At 34.1% G+C, this 27039-nt stretch overlaps 3 protein-coding genes, 1 non-coding gene and 1 pseudogene across 26 annotated transcripts; 3 read left to right on the forward strand and 2 right to left on the reverse strand.

Moving 5' to 3' along the window:
• Positions 1 to 3280: 3280 nt before the first annotated feature.
• Positions 3281 to 7426, forward strand: LOC110654635 (26S proteasome regulatory subunit 6A homolog A). The gene is made up of 10 exons (XM_058146862.1): positions 3281 to 3611; positions 3750 to 3866; positions 4685 to 4792; positions 4986 to 5177; positions 5267 to 5458; positions 5788 to 5906; positions 6048 to 6135; positions 6359 to 6478; positions 6573 to 6713; positions 7112 to 7426. Exons 1-10 carry the CDS (start codon positions 3495 to 3497, stop codon positions 7187 to 7189), a joined length of 1272 nt encoding a protein of 423 aa, XP_058002845.1. The 5' UTR covers positions 3281 to 3494; the 3' UTR covers positions 7190 to 7426.
• Positions 7427 to 8252: 826 nt separating this feature from the next.
• Positions 8253 to 9919, reverse strand: LOC110654639 (translationally-controlled tumor protein homolog). Of its 3 annotated transcripts, none has more exons than XR_009148812.1 (5): positions 9793 to 9919; positions 9217 to 9290; positions 8946 to 9074; positions 8618 to 8840; positions 8253 to 8533 (listed from the first exon to the last, which is right to left on the reverse strand). XR_009148812.1 is itself a non-coding variant. In XM_021810689.2 (5 exons), exons 1-4 carry the CDS (start codon positions 9818 to 9820, stop codon positions 8727 to 8729), a joined length of 345 nt encoding a protein of 114 aa, XP_021666381.2. In that variant the 5' UTR covers positions 9821 to 9918; the 3' UTR covers positions 8253 to 8533; positions 8683 to 8726. The 3 variants fall into 3 exon arrangements, 2 of the variants coding, with proteins under 2 accessions (XP_021666381.2, XP_058002846.1); XM_021810689.2 differs by having other exon boundaries at positions 8683 to 8840; positions 9793 to 9918; XM_058146863.1 differs by having other exon boundaries at positions 8253 to 8840.
• A 43-nt stretch (positions 9920 to 9962) lies between these two features.
• Positions 9963 to 10034, forward strand: TRNAC-GCA (transfer RNA cysteine (anticodon GCA)). Its single transcript has one exon. It is a non-coding gene; the product is annotated as a tRNA-Cys (tRNA).
• A 1323-nt stretch (positions 10035 to 11357) lies between these two features.
• On the forward strand, positions 11358 to 12969 carry LOC110654636 (uncharacterized; annotated as a pseudogene).
• A 2783-nt stretch (positions 12970 to 15752) lies between these two features.
• Positions 15753 to 19817, reverse strand: LOC110654634 (pentatricopeptide repeat-containing protein At3g61360). 21 transcript variants are annotated; one of them, XM_058146858.1, is made up of 5 exons: positions 19556 to 19817; positions 19001 to 19229; positions 18823 to 18873; positions 17749 to 17831; positions 15753 to 17465 (listed from the first exon to the last, which is right to left on the reverse strand). In XM_058146858.1, the coding sequence occupies exon 5, from the start codon at positions 17395 to 17397 to the stop codon at positions 15868 to 15870; it is 1530 nt and encodes a 509-aa protein (XP_058002841.1). In that variant the 5' UTR covers positions 17398 to 17465; positions 17749 to 17831; positions 18823 to 18873; positions 19001 to 19229; positions 19556 to 19817; the 3' UTR covers positions 15753 to 15867. The 21 variants fall into 21 exon arrangements, 20 of the variants coding, with proteins under 20 accessions (XP_058002841.1, XP_058002839.1, XP_058002834.1 ...); XM_058146856.1 differs by having other exon boundaries at positions 15753 to 17469; XM_058146851.1 differs by having other exon boundaries at positions 15753 to 17469; positions 17749 to 17874.
• Positions 19818 to 27039: the final 7222 nt, after the last annotated feature.

A 27039-nucleotide genomic window follows, 5' to 3' on the forward strand; every position in this document is an offset into this window, starting at 1 on the left:
CTAGGGCATATTACAAAGTCATTTCTTGAATATTTGTACTTTACATGTAAGGTTACTATTCATTTCATTAGTTAACTAAAATGTTGACTTTTTTATAGACAATAGGTATATTGGTTCTAATATCCCCAACATACCACATTTTGCATTCTAAAGTTGTTGGTACTGGTTTATGACCAAATGAAATTTCAGGTCAATTAGACCTTTCTACGCTGAGTTATGACCAAATGAATAAACACTGTTCATTTGGTCATTTTGCCCAGGTAGAATGCAAGTCACTCGGATTAGGGCAATTTTTAGGTCAACTTGGTTTGATTTTCTGGGCAGGGTTTCTTCACCAGAGTTGTGCCATTATGTATCTAGTTTCATTTCCAATTAGCCTTGCACCAATTGAATCTATATAACTCCATTTATAGCTACCCAAACCTGCTGGACTCACAACCAGTCCTGCAGGTCACCAAGGGCAGCATGCCTAAGTTCAACTCCAACATCCTTACTTCAATTCCTCCTCACACACATTCAAATGGTCACTAATTGACCATTACAATGTTAACATATCATTACATGAGCAAACCCTAATGTTGTTCAAGTGTCCACATTTTCAAGGTTCATTCATGCATTACACTTGCATTTCACTTACTCTTACATGTGCAATCACTTATCTCATGCCAAGGGCAGCTCATAACCACTTTGTTTCAAGTAATTTCATCAAACCCTAACCACCCCTAAGCTGCCAAAATTATAGGGATGGACACACATAAGTTTTATTTTGTTTTTCTTATATTTTCTACTTATTTCATGCCAATAAACATAAATTAAGTAAAAAGAGTAGAAGATTGGACACAAACCTTGTTGGAGCTATTCTCAAGTTTGCAAAACTTCTTTTTTTCCTTCTTCAAATTACTGTCCAATGCTTGCTCTAGTGGTAGGGACAATTTTTCATGAAGAGAAGTTAGGGTTTGGAGGTGATTTGGTGGGTGGTTTCAAGCTTGCCTTAAGCTTTTATGGAGGTTGGGTTGGGGAAATGGGTTACGGCTGGAATGTTGAGGAAGAAAGGAGCAGATTGCTTTTCTAATTTTTGGTCTCATTTATCCTCTTTTATTAGTTAATTAAGTGGTTATCTAATAGGGATTGGTGGGTAAGTGTTTAATGACATAATATGATGTCATAATTAGCATTTTCTTTCATTTTCTTTTCTTTTCTTCTCTACTCATTTTCAATTTAATTTTTAGCAATATTTATTTATATTTTATGTCATAATAATTATTTACTTAACTGGACAAGTCAGCCAAAAATCACCTCTGAAGACGAAATGACCAAAATGCCCTCCGTTTGGCTTAACAAACTAAAATTGTCTATACTGATTGAAAAATTTTTCTAAGCATTTTCTTGGCATTCTAATGCCATAGAAACCTCAATGACTCTTCTCTGAAGTCCCAAAAATTATTTTATGAATTTTTTCTCGGGTCTAGGGCTCCTAGTTGCGAGAACCGCAACTTCCCACTAGGTTACTCATCGCTAGGGCACCGGCTCATTTAACTTGGTTGTATTTTATGTCTAAAATTTTTCTTAAATTTTTCTTATTAATATTTGAATTAATTATGGTTCCTCACTTTAGTTTAAATATTTTTCCAGACGTTCTCGCTGTCCGAACTGACACCGGTCATCAAAACAGTAGAATGTACGAAATGAATACAGTGAGGGTGTTACATGCACAATCATGTTATACTTATATTTGGGACTTAGATTAAATATTTTAATTACCAAGAAAAGTCATATAACCTGATCAAGCACAATGATCACATTATTGGCCAAATGGTCACACCAACCTGGCCATTAAGTGCTTTAACCAAAATTTTATGATTTTTCTTGGATTTCCATAGTTCCAAATTCTATCTCATACATGTTTACCATCAACAAAAAAAAAAGAAATGCACAAAAGCAAATTGTTTGGACATAATCATAATTATGGTGGAATGGATCTCCCAAGGTCACTAACATGGGCCAAACCAAATTTCAACATTTTGCTTTTGATTTTTCCTTATTTTCAATTGCATCTATGCAACTTATAGTAATCCCACACATCATACAACATGATTAAATGTTCCTAATGGCAAATTAGGATGACTCTGATACCAATTGAAAGAAAAATATATCTTAACAAGACTTAGGGTGCAAGGTTAGCAATTTTAAATTTTATAACTCTAAGTTTTATGCAACATGCATAAACACTTTATACTATTGCACAAATATTTAGTTTTAGTCATAATCAATTGCTAACTAGCCTAATTATCCATTAGAAAATAAAATCCCCAAAATTCATAAAGTTAGGGTTTTAGGAAAAACTCACACAAATAAGCACAGAATCAAAATTCCACCTCTAATCTGGGGAGTGAAGCCACCAAGTGTTGGCTCGCTAGCTTGTCCACACAAGCCCCTTGATCAAACCAAAAATCCCTCCTTGAATCTCCCTTTGGTTCGGCCAAACTAGGAAGAAAAGAATAGAAGGAATTTTCTTTGTTTCTTTCTTTGGAAGTGATGAGAAACACTTTATCTAAGATTAATTCAAGTGTATTAACACTTAACACTCTTAAATCAAGTTTGAAAGAAGGAAGAAAAACTTTTGCTATGGTGAATGGGAATAAATGTTTACATGATATAATACAATGATATATTATAGAGCATACTACTGATAATATTTACATATATTAATTGTATTTTTTATTTTTTACTTTTAATTTTTTAATTAATTACTTTTTATAAAATTTTATATTTAATTGAAGTTATAATACAAGTACAATCAATGTTATAATACAAGTACAATCAATAATTTTAAATTTATATGAGCTTTAAAATGAAGAATTTTAAATTTATACAAATATTAAAATTAATTTAAATAATAAAAATATAATTATAATTAATTTAAAAAATAAAGAGTATATTGACAAATTCAATGCTCCTTTTTTTTTTCACATTTATACATAGTATAGATTTGATAAAAATAAAAGGTAAAATTAAAAAAAAAAAGTTAATACTCTTTGATTTTTAAATATGATAGATAACTTAAAAAAAATATGTAATAAATAAAAATGTACAAAAACAATATTATCCATATGATTAGAAATTTATAATAATTTATTTACTTATTTTTAAAAAGTACAGCCAAATTTCATTATGAAAATTCAAATGAAGATAAAATTCCGATAGGAAAGAAAAAATTCTTAAAGAGTGGCCCATGAAGGCCTATAAACACCCATTATGAAACCAAATGAAGGCCCATAATCGAGACACCGTCTACGGCTGCAACTAGAGTTGAAGATACCCTCTTATAAAAAAAAAATGTTGATGCGGATACCATTTCCGCTAATGAAACGAAGATAAAAAACGATTTCATCAAGCTCTCCATTTCAATTTTCTTTTTCTCCAATTGATTCTCTCTTTTAGCTTTCTAAGCTCCTTTACTTCGGTGGTGGTTTAGCGTAATCGATAAATCCCCGATGGCGACGGCAATGGTGGAGGATACGAGCCTCGAAGACGACCAACTTGCGTCTATGACTACCGAGGACATCCTTAGAGCCTCTCGTCTTCTCGATAACGAGATTCGTATCCTCAAGGTCCGATCTCTAGCCGTATGTTTGTTATGTATGTGTATTTGTGCATATGTTTTTTGTATGTGGCTCAGGTTGGGGGTTAGGGTTTTTTCTTAAAAAACATTTCTCGGTTTTGACCTGTGTTTGTTTTTGGGAATTCAGGAAGAGTTGCAGAGAACGAATTTAGAGCTGGATTCATATAAGGAGAAGATAAAAGAGAATCAGGAGAAGATTAAGCTCAACAAGCAGTTGCCTTACCTGGTTGGCAACATTGTTGAGGTAAATTTAGTAATTTATTGATACTCTCTTTGATGTTAATGATAAAAATAAATATACAAGTATATAAATAAAACTCTAAATCTGATAGTGGCTTTAATTTGTTCTGAATGTTCGGTTTTGTTTTGTTGTGTTTAAAAACATTAAGCTAAGTTGAATTGCATTGCTAATGGTCCAAAAGGAATGATTTGAGCAGTTCGTTTCTGAACTCTGTAGGTTGCTTTACCTAATTATAAAATTTTAAAGAGAGGGAGAGACCCTTTGTTGTCATGTGACATGAACAAACGTGTATAAGAATAGCATGTACCCTTCTGGAAGTAATTAAGTGCAAAATGTAGTATACCACTGAATGCTGACAATAATCCAATAATTTTGGAACCTATTTCTGCTAAACTTCTGGCTTTAAGAGCTTAAAGTCCATATATTAGAAAATAATTGGGCAGAGTATCAATAAATTTTTTTGTTTTGAATCGAAAGAATTTGTGTGCTTAATCTCTTTTTAAGTTTATTAAAGTGTGTAGAGGAGAATAGTTTATGTCTCCCAAGAGAGTTCGAAGTATTGTTTAACTGAATGCCATGTTTGAAACAAAATGTCTCTCTGCAATAGCCTTTTTCTCTGCTACTTAACTAGTCATATACATGAATCAAACTAGAGATAATGTAAGGATGTGTGCCTTATTCTTCTGTTTACAACTCCTGAAAATGAATAGTGGGCAAGCTCCTAACTTATGAGGGTTTAAGGTAGGCCATGAAATTGTTTGTTTTGAGTTGAAGTTCTAGTGCTTTAGGCTTTAACTCCATATGTTGTGGTCTGTGTGTAGATTTTGGAAATGAACCCTGAAGATGAAGCTGAGGAAGATGGTGCAAACATTGACCTTGACTCTCAAAGGAAGGGTAAATGTGTTGTGCTGAAAACATCTACCCGCCAGGTAAGCCATCTTGGATGATTAATGGTTGATTGAATTTGGTCTTCTATTTCTGTTGTAAGTGATTGAGCTCATAGCTCCACAGAAAAGACTCTAATTATGGGGAAGGGGGTGGTGATGCTGGTTGATGTGTTGGGGCAGAGTGGGCATTTTAAATTCTTGAAGTTTTGAAATTTATATGCTACCTTGATTGCAGACTATTTTTCTTCCCGTTGTTGGTCTTGTTGACCCAGACAAGTTGAAACCTGGTGATTTGGTTGGAGTCAACAAAGATAGCTATCTGATCTTAGATACTCTTCCATCAGAGTATGACTCAAGAGTGAAGGCCATGGAGGTTGATGAGAAACCAACAGAGGACTACAATGACATTGGGGGCTTGGAGAAACAGGTAAACTTCGACTTTTGAGGATACTATGGGTAGTGGTTAATTTTTAATCATTGTTGTGTGTAAATCTGTATTTCTTATTTCTGCAACAGATCCAGGAGCTGGTTGAGGCAATTGTATTGCCCATGACTCACAAGGAGAGGTTTCAGAAGTTAGGTATTCGTCCTCCCAAAGGTGTCCTCTTGTATGGACCTCCTGGGACAGGGAAGACGTTGATGGCCCGAGCTTGTGCTGCACAAACAAATGCTACTTTTCTAAAATTGGCTGGCCCACAACTTGTTCAGGTACCACATTTTTTTTAATATATTTTTGTTTAATTTGTTCAACTTTTGAAAGAACCACTGAGATTTAGCACTTCTAAGTGACTATCTTAAGGATTCAAGGGATCTTACATCATCTATTCCAATTCTTTTCTTGTAATCTTTGCATGTATCTATGGATATTTGAATTTTTTAAAACTGACATAAGGATACATGATTGGTGATTGAGATAACCGTCTGCTTCTTTGGAATGCGTATTCTTAAATTTCTTATGACATGAAGCAATTATTTTGTGCTGTTATTCTAGTTGTCTGTCCCCCATATTAAGGTAACTAAACTTGCATTGTGTGCAGATGTTCATTGGTGATGGTGCCAAACTTGTTCGTGATGCCTTTCAGCTTGCAAAAGAGAAATCTCCCTGCATCATATTTATAGATGAAATTGATGCAATTGGCACTAAGCGGTTTGACAGGTATGGCACATCTTTACTTTGTATAATTAGATATAGATTTGCTCGGCCAAGTTGGATCAATGTTTTCTTGGTTTTTTGATATTATTGACTAATAATTTGAAATGTCCTAATTGATTATGAAATATTTGTCATTGGTTGCAGTGAAGTAAGTGGAGATAGGGAAGTGCAGAGGACCATGTTAGAATTGCTTAATCAGCTTGATGGCTTTAGTAGTGATGAGAGGATTAAGGTTGGTTGATGATTGTATTACATTTGCCGCTTATATAATAAAGATCAGAGGGGTCAAACGTTCAATTTATGCATTGGATTTCATTTTATTTGGGATCAATGTGCCGTGTGGTAGAAATTTTGCCTGGTTGTTGTTGGACTTAGAGATGGCTACTGCATTATGGCACTCAAACTTGTTGTTCTTTGGTTATTAGAATGATTAAAACTTCTTATAATAATTTTAGGTGATAGCTGCAACAAATCGTGCTGATATCTTGGATCCTGCCCTCATGCGATCTGGCAGATTGGATCGCAAAATTGAGTTTCCGCACCCAACTGAAGAAGCAAGAGCTCGCATTTTGCAGGTTTGCCAAACTAAAATTGCTTTCTTTTCTGGTTTTATTCATTTTTATCATTGTGCCAAATGATAATTCTTTGTGACGCATGTGAATGCTGTAGATCCACTCAAGGAAGATGAATGTTCATCCTGATGTCAATTTTGAAGAATTGGCTCGGTCCACAGATGATTTCAATGGGGCTCAGCTAAAAGCAGTTTGTGTAGAGGCTGGAATGTTAGCGCTTCGACGGGATGCAACTGAGGTTCTCTCTCTCTCTCTCTCTCTCACGCCCACACCCACCCACCTATGCAAGCATCTATACATTCATTCATTTGATTCTCTAACTTGATTGAGGGAAAACTACTTATGCTTACTTTCTTGGGGCGAATTAGATGTTTGTAAATCACGAAGTAAATGCCACATATAAATGCTTATTGATGGTCCTTCCCTTAGAAGCTCCTTCATCAATTCCATCACCTTTAGAAGCAGTGTTGCTGCCATTACCCATTTGGACTGGCCATGGGACTTGGATTCTTTTGAATTTTTTTTTTTCCTCTCTTTGTTTTGTTATAATAATTTATGCAGCATTTGTTATGGAAGTTCTATTGATCGAGCTGATTATAGAAAGCAAAGACTTAATGTATGCGTTGATTGGATCAGGTGAACCATGAGGACTTTAATGAAGGTATAATCCAGGTCCAAGCGAAGAAGAAAGCAAGCTTGAACTACTATGCATAATTTCAAAAGATGATTCTATCCAAGGATAAGGCAAGCTTAAGCTCATAATTTTTTCACGCCAGGAATAGACATATTAGTCCTCTTGTTATGATTTCTGTGCATCTTTTTAGAACCTTGTTGTAAAAGTTGAAGATTTAAGTTGTACTTTGCTTTTCTTACTGTTGGAGTTTTATTCAACATGTCCAATGAATGGTATCCAATAGAAAAAGAAAGAAAGTAATTAGTTGTGTTTTGAAACATTCGTCTTTCAACACTTATATTTCATTGATGGTAGTAGTAAGTTGGGAACTAATTACTAACAGCTCAAGAGATTCAATTTTCTTATAAGTTGGCAAATCGGGAGAATTTAGGCTGAAGGATTCTTTAGGTCACACGTGACCCGGTTCGAATTGTAATGAGCTACTTGGGTTCTCTTTCTTCCCTTCCTTAGCGTCAGGTGGATATAGAGACCAACAAGGCACTTCTAAAGAACACTAATGGCAAAACGTTCTTCAAAGAAAACTGTTAAGCTTTCGTTTTCAGCTGTATTGGTTTATTAGGTCTATTGTCTGGAATGGGCATCCGCATTGCACTCTTGATGTTTGAATACAGGCTTTATTTGACAGAAATGCCAATCCCGAGGCAGATATCTATTTTCGAGTGCTTATGGGTCATGAGGAGACTACCACCACCACCTCGAGTATGAGACTCCTTCAATAACATGGAAGCCGCGGAGTAATCATGCATTTGTTCAACGGAGACTGCTTCAACAGGCACGCTAAATAGCTCTGGCCTCCAAGGGCATAGACTATGATTGCGACAACGACCTTCAACAATTAACATAGACTATGGTTGCAACAACGACCTTCAACAATTTATCAAAATATAGACACGGAAGAATCCACCCTCTAAACCCATAATACAACACTCCTTGGAAAATACTTATTTTAGCCTATTCCGAAATTGTACGACACGTGCAGCATATCCTTGCAGAGTTGGAAAATACTTATTTTAGCCTATTCCGAAATTGTACGATACGTGCAGCATATCCTTGCAGAGTTGCAGTGACCCTTGAGAACCAAAATTTTCCGAAGCAAAGAATAAGGACTTTATTTCTAAGCTTAGCCAAAGCATATTGAGCTCATTACTCTAAAATCCCAAAACATACTACAAGCTATTACCGCTGAAGGCATTATAAAATCTAAATAACATATGCTAAATCTTCTCATAGTACAAATAGCACATCCACTTCAAGCCAGCTACAGTGTGAGATTCCTTTCTTAACACTTGACTTCTTTGAGCCCATTTGCACTTCCTTGTAGTATGCAAATACCAGGTTGCCATCATCATGCATGCTTTCTCCCACTAAGTAACAATACAAGCTCAACATAGTCAGAATAGGTGTCAACTTGGAAATTGAATGTTAAATCATGAGAATTTTCAAAAAACCTCCAGTTAGACTTCGCTTTTCTTTTCTTATTTAGTTATTTTGAGAAGCATAAAGATGAACATACAATCGGAGGTCACTAAGCTTTGAAAGCAGGAACTTGGTAGCTCCTTAAATATGCTTGTTGAACAACTCTTGCTTCTCTGGCTCCAATTTGGGTGTCAGCAATTTGATGTACCTCTTCATGTAGGTAACAAACTGCTTTTTGTCAAAAGCAGGATGCTCCTGTGAATAACATGGAACAGCAATTTTAACAACCACGCAAAGGAATTATCTTCGTAAAAAAAAAAAAAAAAAAAAAAGAAGAAGAAAGCTAACACAATCACTAACCTGAAGCCTAAATGTGTCAACAATATCGATAACCCTGACAGCTTGGTCATCAACACCTTCATCTTCTTCTCCACCTTCTACAGAAGGGTTCGCACCAATGTCTACATCAATTGCTCCCTGAACAACCCACTGAAAAAGCCAAACCACTTAAAAATGTTAGTTTGTTTCAACAAATTAAATTACTAGGCATCAATGTACCCAAAAGATCTCATTTAGGGAAGGATTAAGCAAGGAAAATAGTATCATAGTGAAATAGTAAGTGCTTGCCAACCTTTCCCTCAACTTCCCACAACATCCCTTTCTCGATTTCCTTGTATGGGAATGAGTCGGAGAGAAGCTTATCACCTGAAATTCAACAACCAAATTGAGCTTCCAATCACAAATATAACAAAACTCACATCTACTGTTGTACATAACTCCCTTCCAATCAGTAAATTTCTCATCTCCATTGACAATATGCCATCACTTATTTAAAACAACCTCAAGTTCAAAGAAATTGTAACCATCTCCTAAACTAATTGCTCATAAAATTTAACAATTATATCAAATCAACCCTTTCTCAAAAACAAAATAACCCCAATAATCCATACATCAAACTTTTAATTTATATGGAAACAGAGTACATGAGTGATCAAATATCGGTAGTGTGCGCAAATCCTCTTATAGAGGTCGCAGATTTAAAGCTTATATAAGTGGGGAAAAGGATTCTGGCTACAAGAAACTACTGCTCCAAAACCAAGCATAATCTGAATTAAAGACCTCAACCATCCAGCAAAACACCAAAAAAAAAAGACTTAAAACCAAAATCAAACACCAGAAACGAAAAGAAAATAGAGAAGTTCTTTGCCTGTGAGAAGATCCTGATAAACGAGCATTGATCTAAAATTTATATTAAATATTATGCTGAAGATGTAGCATCGTTTTTGCTTACGTAAAAGGATTGAGCTTTGGCTTGTTTGGTGGATAAATGAGGTTTGTAACTTATCAAAATGGTTATTTCTGTTGAATGCAGCAAATGGGTCCATAGCTCAGTGGTAGAGCATTTGACTGCAGATCAAGAGGTCACCGGTTCGAACCCGGTTGGGCCCTCAATTTTTACTTCTCTTTTTTTTAAATTACATATACAGTGTGCCTTTTATTTTGTGTTGCATACTACTAGTTGAGAAAAAGCTTATTATTTTTTCCCCTTGTGCAAATGTGTATTGTAAATTTGTAATCGATGATTTATGTGTTGTGGGTTGCCGTTGATGATTCTGGAGGAGAATGTCCAGTGATTGGACATGCACCACGGAATGGTTGTAATCTGGCTGATTTTGTTATGCCATTCTCTCTGTTTAATGTTGGGATGGCACTTTTTCTTTTAGTTTTATTTTCATGGGAATAACATCTAGAGGATTTTTGGCAACCACAAAATTCGTTTTTTCTCATAATTTTTCTCTTCATTCTATGTCGAGAATAATAAGATGGGGTCAAGCTAAATGATAGAGTCAGAATTTTAATTTAGGGATCTAATTAAAATATATAATTTATTAATAATTTATTTATATAAGTATTGATTGAAGAGATTGATTAACGAACGATGATAACTGTTTTATAATTATAAAATAAAAATATTTAATAAATATAATAATAAAAATAAAAGCTGTAATTTTTTTTAAAAAAAAGTTTATTTTCTAAAAATTAAATGGAATTGCTATTAGTTTAAAAATATAATGAATGATTAATATCGTGAATTGTTAAAGTCAAAATATATTGATTGCCTAATATTAAAAAATTTATCCAATTTATCTTAAATCTATTTTTTTTTAATTATAAAAAGTAAATTCAGTTAAAATTATGAATTAAATAAAATAAAATAATTGTGAAAAATAAATTCAGTTAGAAATTATAGATTAAATAAAATAAATAACACGGTTTAACTTCTGATATTATGAAAAAAAAAATTCTAACTTGAATATGAAGACATTTTAATAAAAAAAATCTAAAATAATAATGAGATTACAAGAAGAAAGCTACTAATATTTTAAATTGATGAGAAAATATGTGAGAATTATGTTAAACTTTTCTTTAATAATATTATCCAATAATTTAAATTTTAGATGATAGGAATAAGTTATTGTAGATTTATTAGATAAGAAAATAATAAAATAAAATTGATGAAGAATACGGGTCAATAAATGATTTAGATTTTTTTTTCGAAAATTTATATTTCATTGTATCATTCTTTTGATAAAGAATTTAAAGGTTCTTTTAAATTATTATTAAACTCACTTAAAACTTTTAAAACCCTCAAATTCCCATATTAATTAAAATTTCATATAAAAATTTAAAAAAAAATTAAAAAATTACCATTAAATCCTTAAAAATTTTCAAAATTTTAGGGGCCTAATACCCCTTGAACCCCACATGGCTCCGTCTATGGGTCAAGCCGTCAAGAAAGTGATTTTCAGAACTCTAAAACTCATCTTTTGGAGTCTCCTATTGCAAGGTTGGTTCTATTCTGCATTTTCTCTGCCTATTATAACAAATGGGTTCTGTAGAACGCATCATTCTTTTTTTAGTCTCAAAATGCCACAAAAATATGAATTCTTTATGCACATTGTTGTTTTCAACATGATAAAAATTCTCAGAAGGAGCACCTTCATGTTAGTGCACTCTTTGGGAGTAATGGATTATTTAAAAATCAAAGAAGGAAATAAATAAAGAAAGAAAACAATGTATGCTCTCTTGCTTTGACGGCAATTTGATTTCTTTGTGTTATGTAGGAGGTTTTTCTCATGCTCCTGACAAACTGACTTATGGTGTTGATGTGAAGGAAGTAAGATGTTGTGGCATTCTCCAGGTAATGTTGACTTTGATGTTGCTTATGTAGTCATTTTATTCAGTTTGTAGGAAAAAAATTTTTTGATTTGTGCAGTAATTTTCTTTGTTCTTTCTAGAGAATTGCTTTTGCTTACCTAATAATGGTGCTGGTGAAAATCTTGACAAAAGACACAAAACCTAGGGATTTGCTATCTGGCCGCTTCTCTGTGTTCATGTCAATTGTTGGCATTGGTAAGTTTATATTTCCTTATTTAACAAGGATTTTATCAGTATATATTAGTTCACCAATCTTAAATGGTTGTTCTGTTCAAAATTTGCAGGCTGGCAGGAGCATGTGTGCTTGCTATTTACCTGTCTGTCATTTATGGAACACATGACCATGATTGGCAGTTTACCGTAAATAATAGAGACGGTGCTGATGATGGGAAGGTTTACAACATAAGCCCCTGGTTGCCTAAGTCTCATATTTTTGTGTTACTTTCCCAGTCAATGATACTGGCCTGCTTTTTACATGGATTGCAAGGATATTCTATGCTTTCTACATGGATTTCAAGAATATTCTATGTTCACTGATGAATAATGCAATTATTGATTTCACATTGGGGCTTACAGAAAGAAGGGAATGTAACTGTAATTATGATATTTGTGGCATTACATGAACTGAATCGTTGCCTTACCTATTATCTCCAAGGGATTTTACATACATTATGGCTGTTTAAGGAAAGTCACATGCTTTTATAAGGTTGAAATGTTCAGCTTTCTTAAGCCCTGTTAATTTCAGGTAGCCTGCAATGTTAGAGGAAAACTGGATCCTCCTCGTAATGCAGCTGTGTATGTTGATAGAAAAGTCCTAGGAATCTCTCACATGTATCATCGTCCAGCTTGGAGGAGATTTAAGGTGCATAACATTTTTTCCTCCTATTGTTTATGATGTATTTAGCTTTGTTAACAGCCAAAAAAAAGGGAAAATTCGAAACTCTCTCCAAAGTGCTGCAGGCCTGCACAGAGAATTCCCCATACGTCGGGCCTTTGCAAGTGATGCTCCATCATGGTGCCATGCACCTTTTGAACCTGAAGGAATCCTAAGGTAACATGACCGATATTTCATAGTTTGTAGGTATTTTGATGAAGCAGTATGTCCACATTATCTTGATTTCTTGGAGCCCTTTTTTCCTAGTTCACTTTACATCGTATGGTTATGAGATTGATGATAATAAGATGCAAGAACTAAAGATTTGAGAATTTGCCTGTGAGCTGCTTGATAAAGGGTTCCCGCATGCCATGCACTCTTTTTTGAAGCCATAGGATTTCCATATACTTTTTAAAAAATATATATATATATATATATATATATATATATATATATATATTAAATTTCCTTATAGTTCCATGAATTGTGACTGACATGGTTTCATTGAAATAATTACGAGGAAAGTTCACATGAATCATGCATCCAAAATAAAATTTCAGATCCACTGCATTCTAGATAATGTCCATGTGTGGATTCCATCCCATTGCAGCTCAATATCTGCTGTTCTGTCTACTATCATTGGAGTTCATTTTGGACATGTTCTCGTACACTTGAAGGTTAGGTTTGTGATGATATATATGTGTGTGTGTGGCTTCTTTTATTCAAACTTTTTTTTCACTCTAAATTCTTTACTTTCAACCAAAGTCACCAAAACGATAAAAGAAAATGACTTGCACATAGGATGGGAAAAACACTCATCACAGGGAATTATGGAAAAGCATTTGGTGTCTCAAGGTGGATATCGATGATAAATTTCTTTGGTGGCAGTGGTGAATTCGGGGGCAGAGAAGAGGCAGCCGCTCCCCATTAAAAGAATTTTTTAATGAATATCAGAGTTTCTGATTTGCTTAGCTAAGCTCAATTTCAAGAACTTTTTGAGTTGTGACTGGTTTTTTGATCTGTCAGATGCCCTTCTTGCAGTTTGTCCTTCTTTTGCCCAAGTGGCCTTGTAATGCTTTTTAAGCACTTTAAAAAAAATGTGTTATTTACCTTTTTATATTTATTTTTAATTTTTTTATATTACCTATTTAAAATAAAATACAAATTTTTAACTTAGTTTGATTTGATAATAAAAACATATCGTTCATATGATAATCTTCACTCCCTAATATTTTGACTGAAAAAAAAAATCTTTTAGTTGAGAATTAAAATTTTAATTAAATTAATTAAAAGTTTACATAAAAATTTAGGTTATATATCAACAATTGAGTTAGAGAAGTTCAACTACTTTCCATGGGGGTTGCTAAAATAAAATTGGGTAGCTCATTCTTCTGCAAAAACTCATCTGATGTGCTTACTCTTACAGGATTTGAACCAAAGATAACATATGGTAGTGTTATCTGAGAGGGAAGGGCTTGCCATACTCCAAGCTATTAGAATTGCCACTTTTAGGACACTCCCATGTGTTCTTTGAGTCAAAATCTGAGGGACTGGTTGATTCCATCTCCAGTCCTTGAGCAAAATTGTTTTGCATCTTGTGCAAATATGTAAATAGAAAAAAAATAAAGAAAATACATAAAATATCAATATTTATGTATTTTACCCCCTCAACATAAAACTATGTCCATGATATGTCATCTTCCATTGTTAATAAAATAATTATTAATTATAAATTTAAAACTTCCTATCTTAAACTCAATTACATCCTAAAGAATCTTTACTATAAAGTGATCATAGTAAATATATTGTTAGTTTCTTTGAATCTTAACTAGACATAATATTTATTACTTTAACTACATTGTACACTACAAAGTGTGTCTTCAATTACAATGAATAATAGTCATTTTATCTTGAACTATACCTTTCTGCACCTCAGAAGTGGCAATTCGGGTTGATGAGTCATGTTCGTGTTGTGTCAATACGCGACACAAATATGATTAAGGTCAACACGAATACGATACGATTAACAAATCGTGTCAAAAATTTAAACACGAACACGACCCTTTTATTAGACGGGTTACACGACACAACAAGATAAATATTAAATTATATTAGGTGTATTCAATACGGCACGACCTATTTAACACGAAATAACCCATTTAAAATGGTTTGACACGACTTAACCTATTTAACACGCTATATAAGTGAGTTCATGGGTCATAGCGGATCAAATGGGTTTGTGGGTCACGGGTCAATATGTGACACAAATATTAAATCGTGTCATAAACATGTCAAGTCGAGTTAGCGGATTAACCCGTAACACAACACAATTATAACCGTGTTATAAATAGGTCGACACGAATTCGATACGAACACGAATAAACTAACCTAAACCCTATAATTTCATGTCGTGTTCGTATCGTGTTCGCAAGTCGTATCTAAAATTGTCACTCCTACTCCAACTTAGGTTGAAGTAGAGTTCAAAGTTTGGAGTTTTAGGGATTTGAGGTTTGGGTAAGTCTTAATTATAACAAATTATTTATATGAAGTAAAAAGTTAAATTAAAAACTTTAAATAAAAAATAAATTAAAATTAAAAAAGAAAAGAAAGCCCGATGTGGTAGAAATGATGGAGGGGGAGCTGTGGAAGCTACCCTCCTTAAATATAACTGCTCGGTTGTCTTTTAATGGCCAGCGTGTGAGCCTAAAAGGGCCCTTTAGTGTTTTTTTTTTTTTTAAATTCTAATTATATTTAAAATCTTTAATTTAATTTAAATTATTTTTAAATTAAATTAAATTAAATTTAATTTAATACAATAATTAATGCGGTGATAATTCATATAAAATATTAATAATCTATTACAATTATTTTGTTGACTTTGCGTATGTTTTTGTTAATTTATTAATGTTTTTGTGTTGATTTATTGTGTTTATTAAAGTTAATTTTAATTTATTTAGATTTTATTCGGTTAGAAAAATTAATTTTGGAGATTTAATTATGTGGCTGTAATTTTGGTGAACATTGAACCTTTCTGTGGACATTCATTTACGTTTGCGTAGAATTTTCTTACAACATGAACTAACCAAAGCTCTCCAATTTCTGTCCAGTAAAGAAGTGAAGAAAAACAAACTCAAAAATGCCTGATGCAGTTCAGATAAAGTTATAAAGAACATTTAAAAACAGAAAATGCTACGCTATAGCAATGGAGGAAGAATAAGCAAAAGCATGTCCCTTTGATGGGGGCAAAACAGATTGTAATTTCTTTATCATTTCATTGATCTCCCTCAGCTTGTCTGTGTTATCAGATTGCTGTAAAAATCTCTCCAACATCCGATATACAACTTCACTCAAACGCATTCCTCTCTCCAAAAATTGTTTCGAGCACTCAAATGCTTCTTGCAACCTCCCCCGCGAGCACAATGCTGTAACTAACAGATCCAATGCATGACCATGGGGACAATATCCCTTCTCCAACAAGTATTGCCAAAAATCCAATCCCAAATCAACCTGGCCATTTACACAAAAGAATTTCATCAACATGACCATAGTCTGAGTTTTCGGAACAAATTTCCTGCCGATCATCTTGTGGTAAAGCTCATAAACGCCCTCAGTGTCATTCTGTTTCAGCAATCCCAAGAAAATTGTATGATAGGTCACACCATCATGACCAATATGCTTCTCTTCCATCTCATCCATCAAACTCATGGCAGACTTCAATTCTCTACATTTAATGAGTGAGCTGATCAAAGCATTATAAGCCCCAGTATCAGGCTGCAAGTTTCTCCTGCAAATTTCATCAAATAATTGCCTGGCCTTGATTGCATTTCGAGCAACCCCAGCTCCATGAATCAAAGTAGTGATCGCTTCCAATGTAGGCAGGCAATTAATCCGTTCCATTTCTTCAAAGATTCTTAAACCATCACCAAAATAACCTTTCTTACAGTAAGCATCAATCCGAATATTATAAGTTAGAGTGGTTGGCTTAAAGCCTCTTCGAAGAATCTCATGGTAAAAAAGCTCCATTGCAGTAACATCTCCTGATTCCTTAAATCCCAAAAGCAAGATATTCATGGTCTTGGCATTTGGATTAAATCGATCATGCATCTTTTGAAACACTGAACGTGCCTCTTTCACCTCCCTTTGAGTGCAAAATGCTCGAAGGAGAACATTGAACTCTTCAGTGCCAAAAGTCTTCCCGACAAAAACCTCTTTCTCCATCCTATCAAATGCTTCAAGAGTGTCTTCATAGGATTGAAACTTGGCAATTTTTGATAGCATGATGCTCATTGACTTAAGGGTAAGCAAGGAAGGGTGTGTTTTTCCAATTTCCACCATAAACTCCCAAGCTTTCTCAAAATACCGCATCCGTGTAAGGATGTGGAGAGTCACTTCAAAGGCAAATGAACTCGGAATAAAATGGGAATGATGTAGGGAAAACCTGAAGAACTCCAAGGCTTTGAGGCCATTGGAATGAGCTGCAAAAAGGCGGCCAAGAACATTCTCAACAAAGACCGTAGAGAGAGACCCCGGAGAGAGATGCTTCAAGAGGGTGGGGTGTAACGGTTCATCAGGAAAGCAATTATCGTTGATGATTTTGGTAATTCTTTCAACTTCAGTCAAGCTGGATAATTTACAAGCAATAAGGAAAAGAAAATGAGGTCGCCTGCGAGTGATTTGAAAGAGTTGATTACATCTGCTCAATGTTAACAAAGAAAGCATTATCCTTATTCCCTTGTGAAATTTAGATTGCAACTAGTCTTCCATTTCAGGCCACAATACGTCAGCACCTATCTGATTACCCAAAGCAATTTCAAGTTAATTCTCCACTAGTTTGAGCGAAGAATTAAATTAATAATGAGAAAAAAGGAGCTAATTGAAAAACAGCCTTTGAAAAAAATTCAGATTTTAAACTAAATGCATTCTTCAGTGTCATTTTTCTATAAAGAAATTCAAACAAAAGATTGAAATCTTAGTGTTCTATTCATTGATCACTACAACATATTTACACATTATTCTAAATTCCGCTAGAAATCACAACTGTATTAAGCCATAAAGCAGCAATTTAATTACCTTTGATGCTGCAATAAATTACTGACAGAGGAAATATTGGTGCAGAAGTGATCATTCACTGCTTCTACCTCAGCTTCAAAGATCTTACACAGGAAAAATCAGGGAAAAGACCAATTAACCACATTTCTGCATTTATTCCAAAATTGAAGTATTAACGCCTATGTTGCTAAGATATAGAATGCAGTCAACAATAAACCAGAAAAGAGCAAAGATCAAAGGTCAAAAGTTCAACTAAAGTAGATCATTACCAAAACTAAAAAAAAAAAAGAAAAAAAATTACCATTAATAAATTAAGCATTTTTCTTTGTTTAAATTGGTCTCGCCATCATTAATAAATGTTAATTCAAGTCTACAAATGTTCCCATAAGTTAGCAATCTCTTACAATCTCATTCTAGAATTCGTCTAATTATTTAAATTAACATATATATATATAGTTTAAATTTTTTATTGCAAATATGCAACTGGGCATTAGCTAATAGAACACAAATTTGACAATGAAGCATAATCACATGCAATGTCACATACCAGCATGTATATCACTGGATTAACAGTGAGGCATTAAATTCTGGAACACACAAATAGAACGCAAATTTGACAATGATGCATAATCACATGAAATGTCACATACCAGCATGTATATCACTGCATTAACAGTGAGACATTAAATTCTGGAACACACACACTCCGGCCTGACAAATAATACCACACACACACAAACTCCGGCCTAACAAATAAATGGTATTACTTAGTTACATTTCCATTGCCATGTACCTAAATTTGACTTCATTATTGACCTTTAGCATTGGAATTATATATAACCAAGTTTTCTCCTAGTCTGGCAGCAAGTAATCTGAAAATTAATCATATAATAAACAAAATTGATATAATCAAGAGATGGCAGCCATAGAATTCTTATAGAGCCTTAATGTTGCCATTAGAAATTATATTGCACTCAAGCCACACTAGAGCAAGCAATTAAAAAGAAAATTGGACTCGAATCTGAAAATAATGCTAAACTTGATGTTAAAAGATATGAGATTCTTCAATAGAGTTTGTAATTTCGTATGACTTACATAGAATGTTGGGATGGCAGCGATGACAAGGCTTGTAAAAGCTATAGAATTCTGCATGCATTCAAATTTACTAATATTTATAAGCAATGAGCCAAGTTAATAAATCTCACTGTCAACAAATTCAATTCCATACAACATGGTTGCAAAGGAGGTTGGAAATGGAGAGACAGTAGAAGACCAAATCCAAATACTATTGTTGGAGCCATGGTTGGCGGCCCTGACCAGCATGATAGTTTCCAAGATATCCGTTCCAACTACAATTACACTAAGCCAACGATTGTAGGAAATGCTGGTCTTGTTGCTGCGCTTGTGGCTTTGTCCAGTGGAAGGACTTCAAAAATTGACAAGAATACAATATTTAATGCAATTCCTCCATTGTACACACTTGAACCACCATACAAAGAACTCTGAAATAAGCAGCCAAAAATAAAAGCCCAGAAAAGAAAACAGAGAATTATCTAATTGCAAAGCATTCTGCATGCCCAAAAATAAAATTTATCCTTGCATTTTAAACCAAATAATTAACTTATTACACTAAAAATTAGCTGAATTACCTTAGGAACAGTGAAGCAGCTACTCAAGTATACTCAAATATTGAAACAAATAAGCAAGAACAGAAACTTTAAAATGTAAAAAGTAGAAACCGTTTAAGAAAACTGAAAAAATGCATTCACTATTCAACAAATAACACATATTTCAATAACTAAGATACTCAAATAGGGAAGGAGCTTACATTTCGAAGGTCTTCGATGGAGGAAGAGAGACTGCAGTAACCAGAGAGCACGATACGGCACACAATACACACAACCCACCGCACAAGGAGAGGAGGGAGCTTACACAACAGTCAGTCATGATACACGCACACCGCACACAAGCAAGAAGAGAGACAGCGGCAGCAGCAAGCTGAGAGAATGTATTTAGCTTTAGGGATTTGGGGAGAGATTTTAGTTTGGGGGGAGAAAGAGAGTTGAGAGAGGCAGAAAGCAAAGGGTCGGAAAAAGAGAGAGTGAAATAAATATAAATATTATTAAAATATCTTTTATTATTATTTTAAATAATAATAATTAAATATGTATTTTATATTTGTTGATTGATTACTAAATATATCTTATAAATATATAATATTATAATTATATAATTAATATTTTATATATTACACAAGAATAAAATAAAAAAAATAAAAATTTTAAACTACATTAAGTTACTAAATTTATAGTTTGAAAAGTTATGGTAAAATAATCGTTAAGAAATCATTGTTTTAGAATTTCAAACCAATTTTTTAAGGATTGCCAAACACACATAACAATTATATTATGCAATATGAAATCATAGAATAATTATACTATGCAATATGAAACCATCCAAACGATCATGCAAACATAGTGTTAGGGTTCCTTTTTTTTAATCAGGGCCGGGTGAAAACTTTGGGCTCAAGGACTATCAACATAAAACTAATGGTTTTTTCAAATTAATAAGTTATAACCGAAAATCGAATCAAATAGAAAATTAAAATTTCTTAAGATGATTAATTGAATCACACCGATAAAATCAGAAAATTATATTGAACTATTTATTTTAATTCAATTCAATTTGATTTATCCATATAAATCGAAAACTGCCCTCCCTACACACATAGGTCCTACTTTAGTGCTTTGATGAATTTTTCAAGTACAGGCTGATTCCAGTAGGCTAAAGCATTGGACTCTGATGGGATTTGCTCTTTTCATTGTAGGTTTTGTTCTTCATTTCAGAAATGGTAAGAACTGGAGTGGGAAACACAATCAAGTTTTGCTGCATTTAGCTATATTATGATGTGATCTTTTCCTTTGCAGTGGTTCCTTTAAATAAACAATTGTCCACTTCTAGCTCCGTTTGTGAAACATCTGGAGCTGCAGCATTGGTGTTTTCAGCTATTTATGTTCTGGTATGCTGCTGTTATGAAACAACAATGGCTAGCATATATTACCTGATAATAATTTCTCCATAAACAATTTTTTTACTGGTTCCTCAAATGACCTACTTTCTACCCCAGTTTTTGACATTTAAGGAGGATTCATGCAGCAACCAAAGTAGTTGAACCAGAAGGTTAGTGTTGTATAAGGGGAGTGATTCACAAATGCTTGATGAAATGACTGGACTATCCAAGCCCGCTGGTTCAGTGTTCCAGTTGTAAAATTGCATATGAGCATCTGCGTCCGCAAACCCCCTATGTTGGCCCATCTAATGATGCAGTTTATGAATTTGTTTATCAAGTTTGGGCATGAACACAGATTGACTGAACCATTTTTCTTGTACTAAGTTTGGGAACTTAACTGTTATAAGTTATAATCTGAGTTGAAATTATTTGCAGGTGTTGAAATTATTTGCAGTTTGATATTTGGGGTTTGAAGTTCATATTTCTGCCATTTGAATGAATTTGCATGAATGCCATGCTTGTTTATGTTATGGCTAGTGAATGCATCTTTGCTGGCTTTATTAATGGCTTGTCATGACCCAACCTATGGGTCGGACCGGCAATAGGACCTGGGTCGGCATAAAGTCCTAGAGGCCCGTAGTAAGCCTTACTGTTCTCAAACCCATGACCAGGCCCACAATTTGAGCCCAATATGCATATAAAATAATTTAAATTAAATTGTTATAATTTTATTTCGGGCCAACTTAACTCAGTAATTATCAGAAACTAAAATTAGGGGAGCCCAGCTCAACCCTGTTACACCATTTACAAACTATTTAAAACTCATAAAAAAATTTTATTTGTTAATACAAAAACTTAAATTCATGCAATCCCTGACAGTATTAATGCAACTACTAGTACATGCGGAGTTCTAAATTACAAATTTAAATAATAATAATAATACAGTTAAGTAATTTTTATTTTCATAACCTGCGAGGAAAGAAACAGGTTATTCTGAAAAAGATCTTCTCCTGTAGGCCTGAAAAAATTAGGTGAACAGGAATGAGCGTTCGACTCAGAGAGTAAAATATCAATTTTAACCATAATCTCTATAGCTATCTAAAACTAATGCACCATGTAGAGTGAAATACAATATCGTTAATATTTTTACATCATAACAGCAAAAAGATAATTTGGAGCACTCACACACCCGGTAATGTCAAACCATAAATATATGGGAGTTGATCCCCTATAAAGCTCTCTTAATCCAACCTCTGCCAGCTAAAAACTCAAGCCGGACTTTCACTTAATAAACCAATACGGGGTTCTAGCGAAAGAACTCAAGCCGTGTCTACCCCGAAGGACCGGGTCCCAGCGCAGATCTCAAGTCGTGTCTACCCGTCCTGTCCATATCCAACACTATACCACACGCATGCCAACACACACACACTGCTCCAAATCACCACAAACAATATCCATGACACTTCAACATTTACAAATGCAATGTAAAACGTGCATAGTGTTTAACTACATAGATACATACATATAAGTGATGCATGAACATGCTTGAACATATAATAATATCGAAATTATAATTAAAATTAATATTTTACTCACAGTACATCGATGACTATTGTGGCTGCTGGATGTAGGAAAATAGCTGATCTCGATCACCTAATAATTATATTATAAATTTATTAATACTAACTCAACATAAAACTCTAAAGAGACAATAGACAACCTAATTTATGCCGAAAATCCGACAGAGTTTCCCCTATACCTAGAACTCACCCAATCTTTACAAAGATTCAAATAACACTTCTAAATTCTCAATTTCCACAATCACATCTCATCAACATCACATGGTCCCTCCTGGGCCCTCTAAATCAAACAATAGTCATAAACTTGAAAAATTATGTTTTAATCCCTATAAATACCCCTTTTGCAAAACTATCCAAACGAGCTCTAAAAATTCTAAAATTTTGCTCCGCGGTCCTTAATAATATTAAAAGGCTATTTCAAAAGGAATTATAATTTTCTAATAATCCATGAATATTTTATGAATTTTATTCTAAAGCGGTATTAGCCGAAAATGAGCAACTTGGAGTTCGGGTTTACCTATGCCAATTCTGACACCTAGGATCCGTCCAGAACACTTGAAAATACTAGGATTGACTATAATATTGATCACGTTCTAAGACGGACCGTCGGGCAGCCGGATCTGGCTGAAAATGCGGTTCTGACACCAGTGAGCTATCATCGATCCGATTGTACCTAAATTAAGTCCAAATTGTGTTAATAATTATTAGAAAATTATTTTTAAAATTTGAAAATCGAAAAAGTTCAAAAATCTCACCAAACGATCTGGACCGTCCGATTATCGCCTTTTTCAAACAGTGTCCGATCGGAGCGGGACCAGTCCTATCTCAAAGATCTCGTCGTCCTGAGTCCATCGGTGGCCTCGAATTTTCGATCCAACAGTCGGATCACCAGAAAAGTGACCGGAAACCAAGAAACCCATATGATTTTCTTCCAATTTTCCATTGCCGGTTCTCTTTCCTCCGGCCACCAAACGAGGTGCCACTGGTCTCATCTAAAAGTTCATCATCTTGGGAGTCCGTGGCACTTGAAATCACCTGGAATGGCCACTGGAGTCGGCCGGGGCGACGCTGCAAAGTCGGGCCCCTGTCGCGCGCGCTCTCCCTCTCTCCTCTCTTTCCTCTCTCCTTCTCTCTCTTTTATCTTGCCTCCGCTTTGCTGCTATCCGTGGTTGTTCAGACGGTACGTCGCAGACCGATCTTTGGCCGGCCGGATGGAAATGGGGGAGAGTAGAGTTGGGGAGAGAGAGTGTGTGGAGGGGGAGGGGGAGGGGTTGCTGCTGCGTTTTAAATTTCTGGGTTTTTGTTTGTTAATTTCTAATTACACTATTAGTCCCCTAATTTTTTAGGGATTTACAATTAGATCCAAAATTATTTTATTATATTAAAATTTAATAAAATTTTAGTAATGATAAAAATAAATATAGTATAGGAAAATTTAATTATTTTATTCTCATTTACTAAATTAACTTTAATTAATTTATTTATTATTACTTTATTTATTATTATTATCTTCCTTTATTTTAAAATCAGTTCAAATAAATCCTATGATATTAATAATATAATATTTTCTTTTTATTTTATTTATAATTTAAAAATTTTTTGGGTTGTTACATGGCTGGTACACATCGGTAAGTTTTTACACCTCCCTCTTTACTGTTATCCGATGGAGATGTCACCTTAGGATAAGAGATGGAAGGGCTCAAAAGAAATTTGCAGTTTCCACACTTTGGGATTCTTTAGCAAAATTCCTCCAAGTTCATACAAGGATCTGTATTGTTGGTTACAAAATGAACGTTGGGGGCATTCATGTGCTCCTACATCACGAAACACAAAAGCAACCTTCTCATTTTCTTCATGTTATTCTTTTTCTACATTAGATATCCATATACTTGTTAGTAATTTCAGTCTATCTATGGCAGATATACTGGGTTAAAAAACACATATCCATTGGAGTTTGGCATTCTCAAAGAATAGGCATTCTACTTTATGTCATCTTTGCGGAGATTCTCTTCTGGGGTATCATCGCAGGCATCTTACACAGCCAAGGAATTTACTGGAAGCTTTAAGTACTCATCTGATGCATATTTTGATAAAGTGGCGTCAAGTTCTATGGATTGTATAATGATTGCCTGCTTTGTATCTTATGTACATTTTTCAATGGCATTATAGCTTAGTGCATTTGATAGTTCATTCTGTTGGCTTCTACCTCTAACACTTTTCTGTATAAACTGATACATTCGTTCATAGTTGCAATACCACTGAACTTGCTCGAATCACATTTGTTCGCATATTTAAGAACGTCTTCTATTTCTGTTGTCCTCATTGAATGAAATAATTTATATATTGAGAAGGACCAAATCATAATAACTTTAATAATACAAGTGGTAAAACTGAGATTTAATTAATATGAGGTGCTCAAATTTTTTATCGAGGTTTTCTGATATTATGCTAGAATTATTTAATCTAAAAATTTAAACTTACAAATAAGTTTTCAAAATAGTTTTGATACTTCTAAAGAAATTTAAATCTTCGAAATATTAAATTCAAATATTTTTAAAATAGAAGCAATAAAAGGGTTCATCTAAAGTTCCATACCCACTACCTAAAAATGACAATTCTCTGGTAAATTGTTATTGGAAATTTGTAACCATTTATTTTTCTATGTTATTGGAAATTTATAACAATTTATTTATTTATTCTCGGAGAAGTACAGATAAATTTCAATATCAAAATTCAAATTCTTCTTATGATAAAACTCCAATGGCAAACAAATCTCAAAGAGTGGCCCATGAAGGCCTATTATGATAGAAAATGAAAGCCCATAATTGAGACCTGTGAATGCAAACAGGATCAGAAGATAGAGGTGGTAATTTATATTGTATCATATCTAGACGGATCCTGTCTCATTCTGACATGACACGATTATACAAAATCTGAACATTGTGTCTATTGAGCGAGCTTGTTATAGAAAGCAAAGACTTAATGTATGCATTGAATTGGATTAGGTGAACCATGAGGACTTTAATGGAGGTATAATCCATGTCCAAGCGAAGATGAAAGCAAGCTTGAACTATTATGCATAATTTCAGAAGATGATTCTATCCAAGGATAAAGCAAGCTTAAGCTCATAATTTTTTCACGCCTCTTTCTATGCATCTTTTTAGAACCTCGTTGTAAAAGTTGAAGATTAAGAAGTTATACTTTGATTTTCTTACAGTTGGGAGTTTTATTCAACTTGTCAAATGAATGGTAGTATCCAAAAGAAAAAGAAAAGTAATTATTAAACCTGTCTCTCAACACTTATATTTCACTGCTGGTGGTAAGTTAGGAACTAATTACTAACAGCTCGAGAGACGATTCTGTTTTCTTGTAAGTTGAGTGTTGGAAGGAAATCAGGAGAATTTAGGCTTAAGTATTCTTTTAGGTCGCATGGACCCGATTCGAATTGTAATAGGCTACTTGGATGATTGGACTCACTCTCTTCCCTTCCTTTGCATCATGTGGATATAAAGACCAAAAGGCACTTCTAAAGAACACTAATAGCAAAACATTCTTCTAAGAAAACTGTTAAACTCTCTCTTTCGGCTGTCTTGGTTTATTAGATGCACTCTTGATGTTTGGCTACAGGATCTATTTGACAGAAATGCCACTCCCGAGACAATATCTATTTTCGGGTGCTTATGGGTTATGAGAAGACAACTGTTACATATTATAGGAAGAGGAAGAAGAATAGTAATAAGTAGTGAGAGTTGGGTGGCTGAGATTTTTGGAGGGAAAAGATACTTTAGTAATTAACTTTTCTGTTGTTTGTTAGAGGCAGTTACTCTACTTTGTTATACAAGCAGTTACACTTCTCTTGTATAAAAGGGAAGTCTTTTCTTGTATTCATTCATTCAAGAATCAATAATAGAAATATTTTCTCTCTTTTTCAATATTTTTCTATTCTCTTCTCATCCAATCTCTATTCTCTTCTCACCCAATCTTCTATAATTCTGCTTTAATCTTTATTTCTAAGATTAATTCAGATCTGATCTTTAACAATTTGGTATCAGAGCCTGGTAGCGTGAGGGAACCAGCCAATTTCAGATCTGGAGTGTCGCAAGATGACTAAATCTGGAACAGTTACTCAAGAATCTAGGGTTTCAGAGTTGGAGGAACAAGTTAGGGTTTTACAGGAGGATTTTAAGAAGAATAAGGAGGAATTGCGTGGGGAAATCAAGTAATCTGCAATAGAATTGAGGGAGGAAATCAAGCAATCTGCAATTGATACCAGGAAAATTATTCTGGAGGAGTTTCGATCCTTATTTGGTGCAAATTTGGCTGAGAAGGCCAAAGGAAACCAGCATGGAGGCAATGAGGAGGCTGGTACTTCTATGGCTACTCTTGGAGAAAGGGGAATTCTTCCTGTGCCAAGGGAGAACATTACTACAGGTCAGAGAGGGGCTAATAGTGCTGGATCTACAACTGAAGATGAAGGTATGTCTAGATTTTTGCCCAAAGTTAAGTTGATTACTTTTGATGGTAAAGAACCTAGGGTTTGGCTTAGGAAATGTATTAAATACTTTGAAGTGTATGATATTCCTAAGGATCAAAAGGTGGGAATAGCAAGTTTATTTTTGGTAGATAGGGCTGATTCGTGGTACCATAACTGGATTAAGGGGGATGGAGGACATTCTTAGGAAGATTTTGAAAAGGAGTTGTGTGGTAGATTTGGAGATGAAG

This window comes from Hevea brasiliensis, chromosome 5 (assembly GCF_030052815.1).
Source record: "Hevea brasiliensis isolate MT/VB/25A 57/8 chromosome 5, ASM3005281v1, whole genome shotgun sequence".
NCBI lineage: Eukaryota > Viridiplantae > Streptophyta > Magnoliopsida > Malpighiales > Euphorbiaceae > Hevea > Hevea brasiliensis.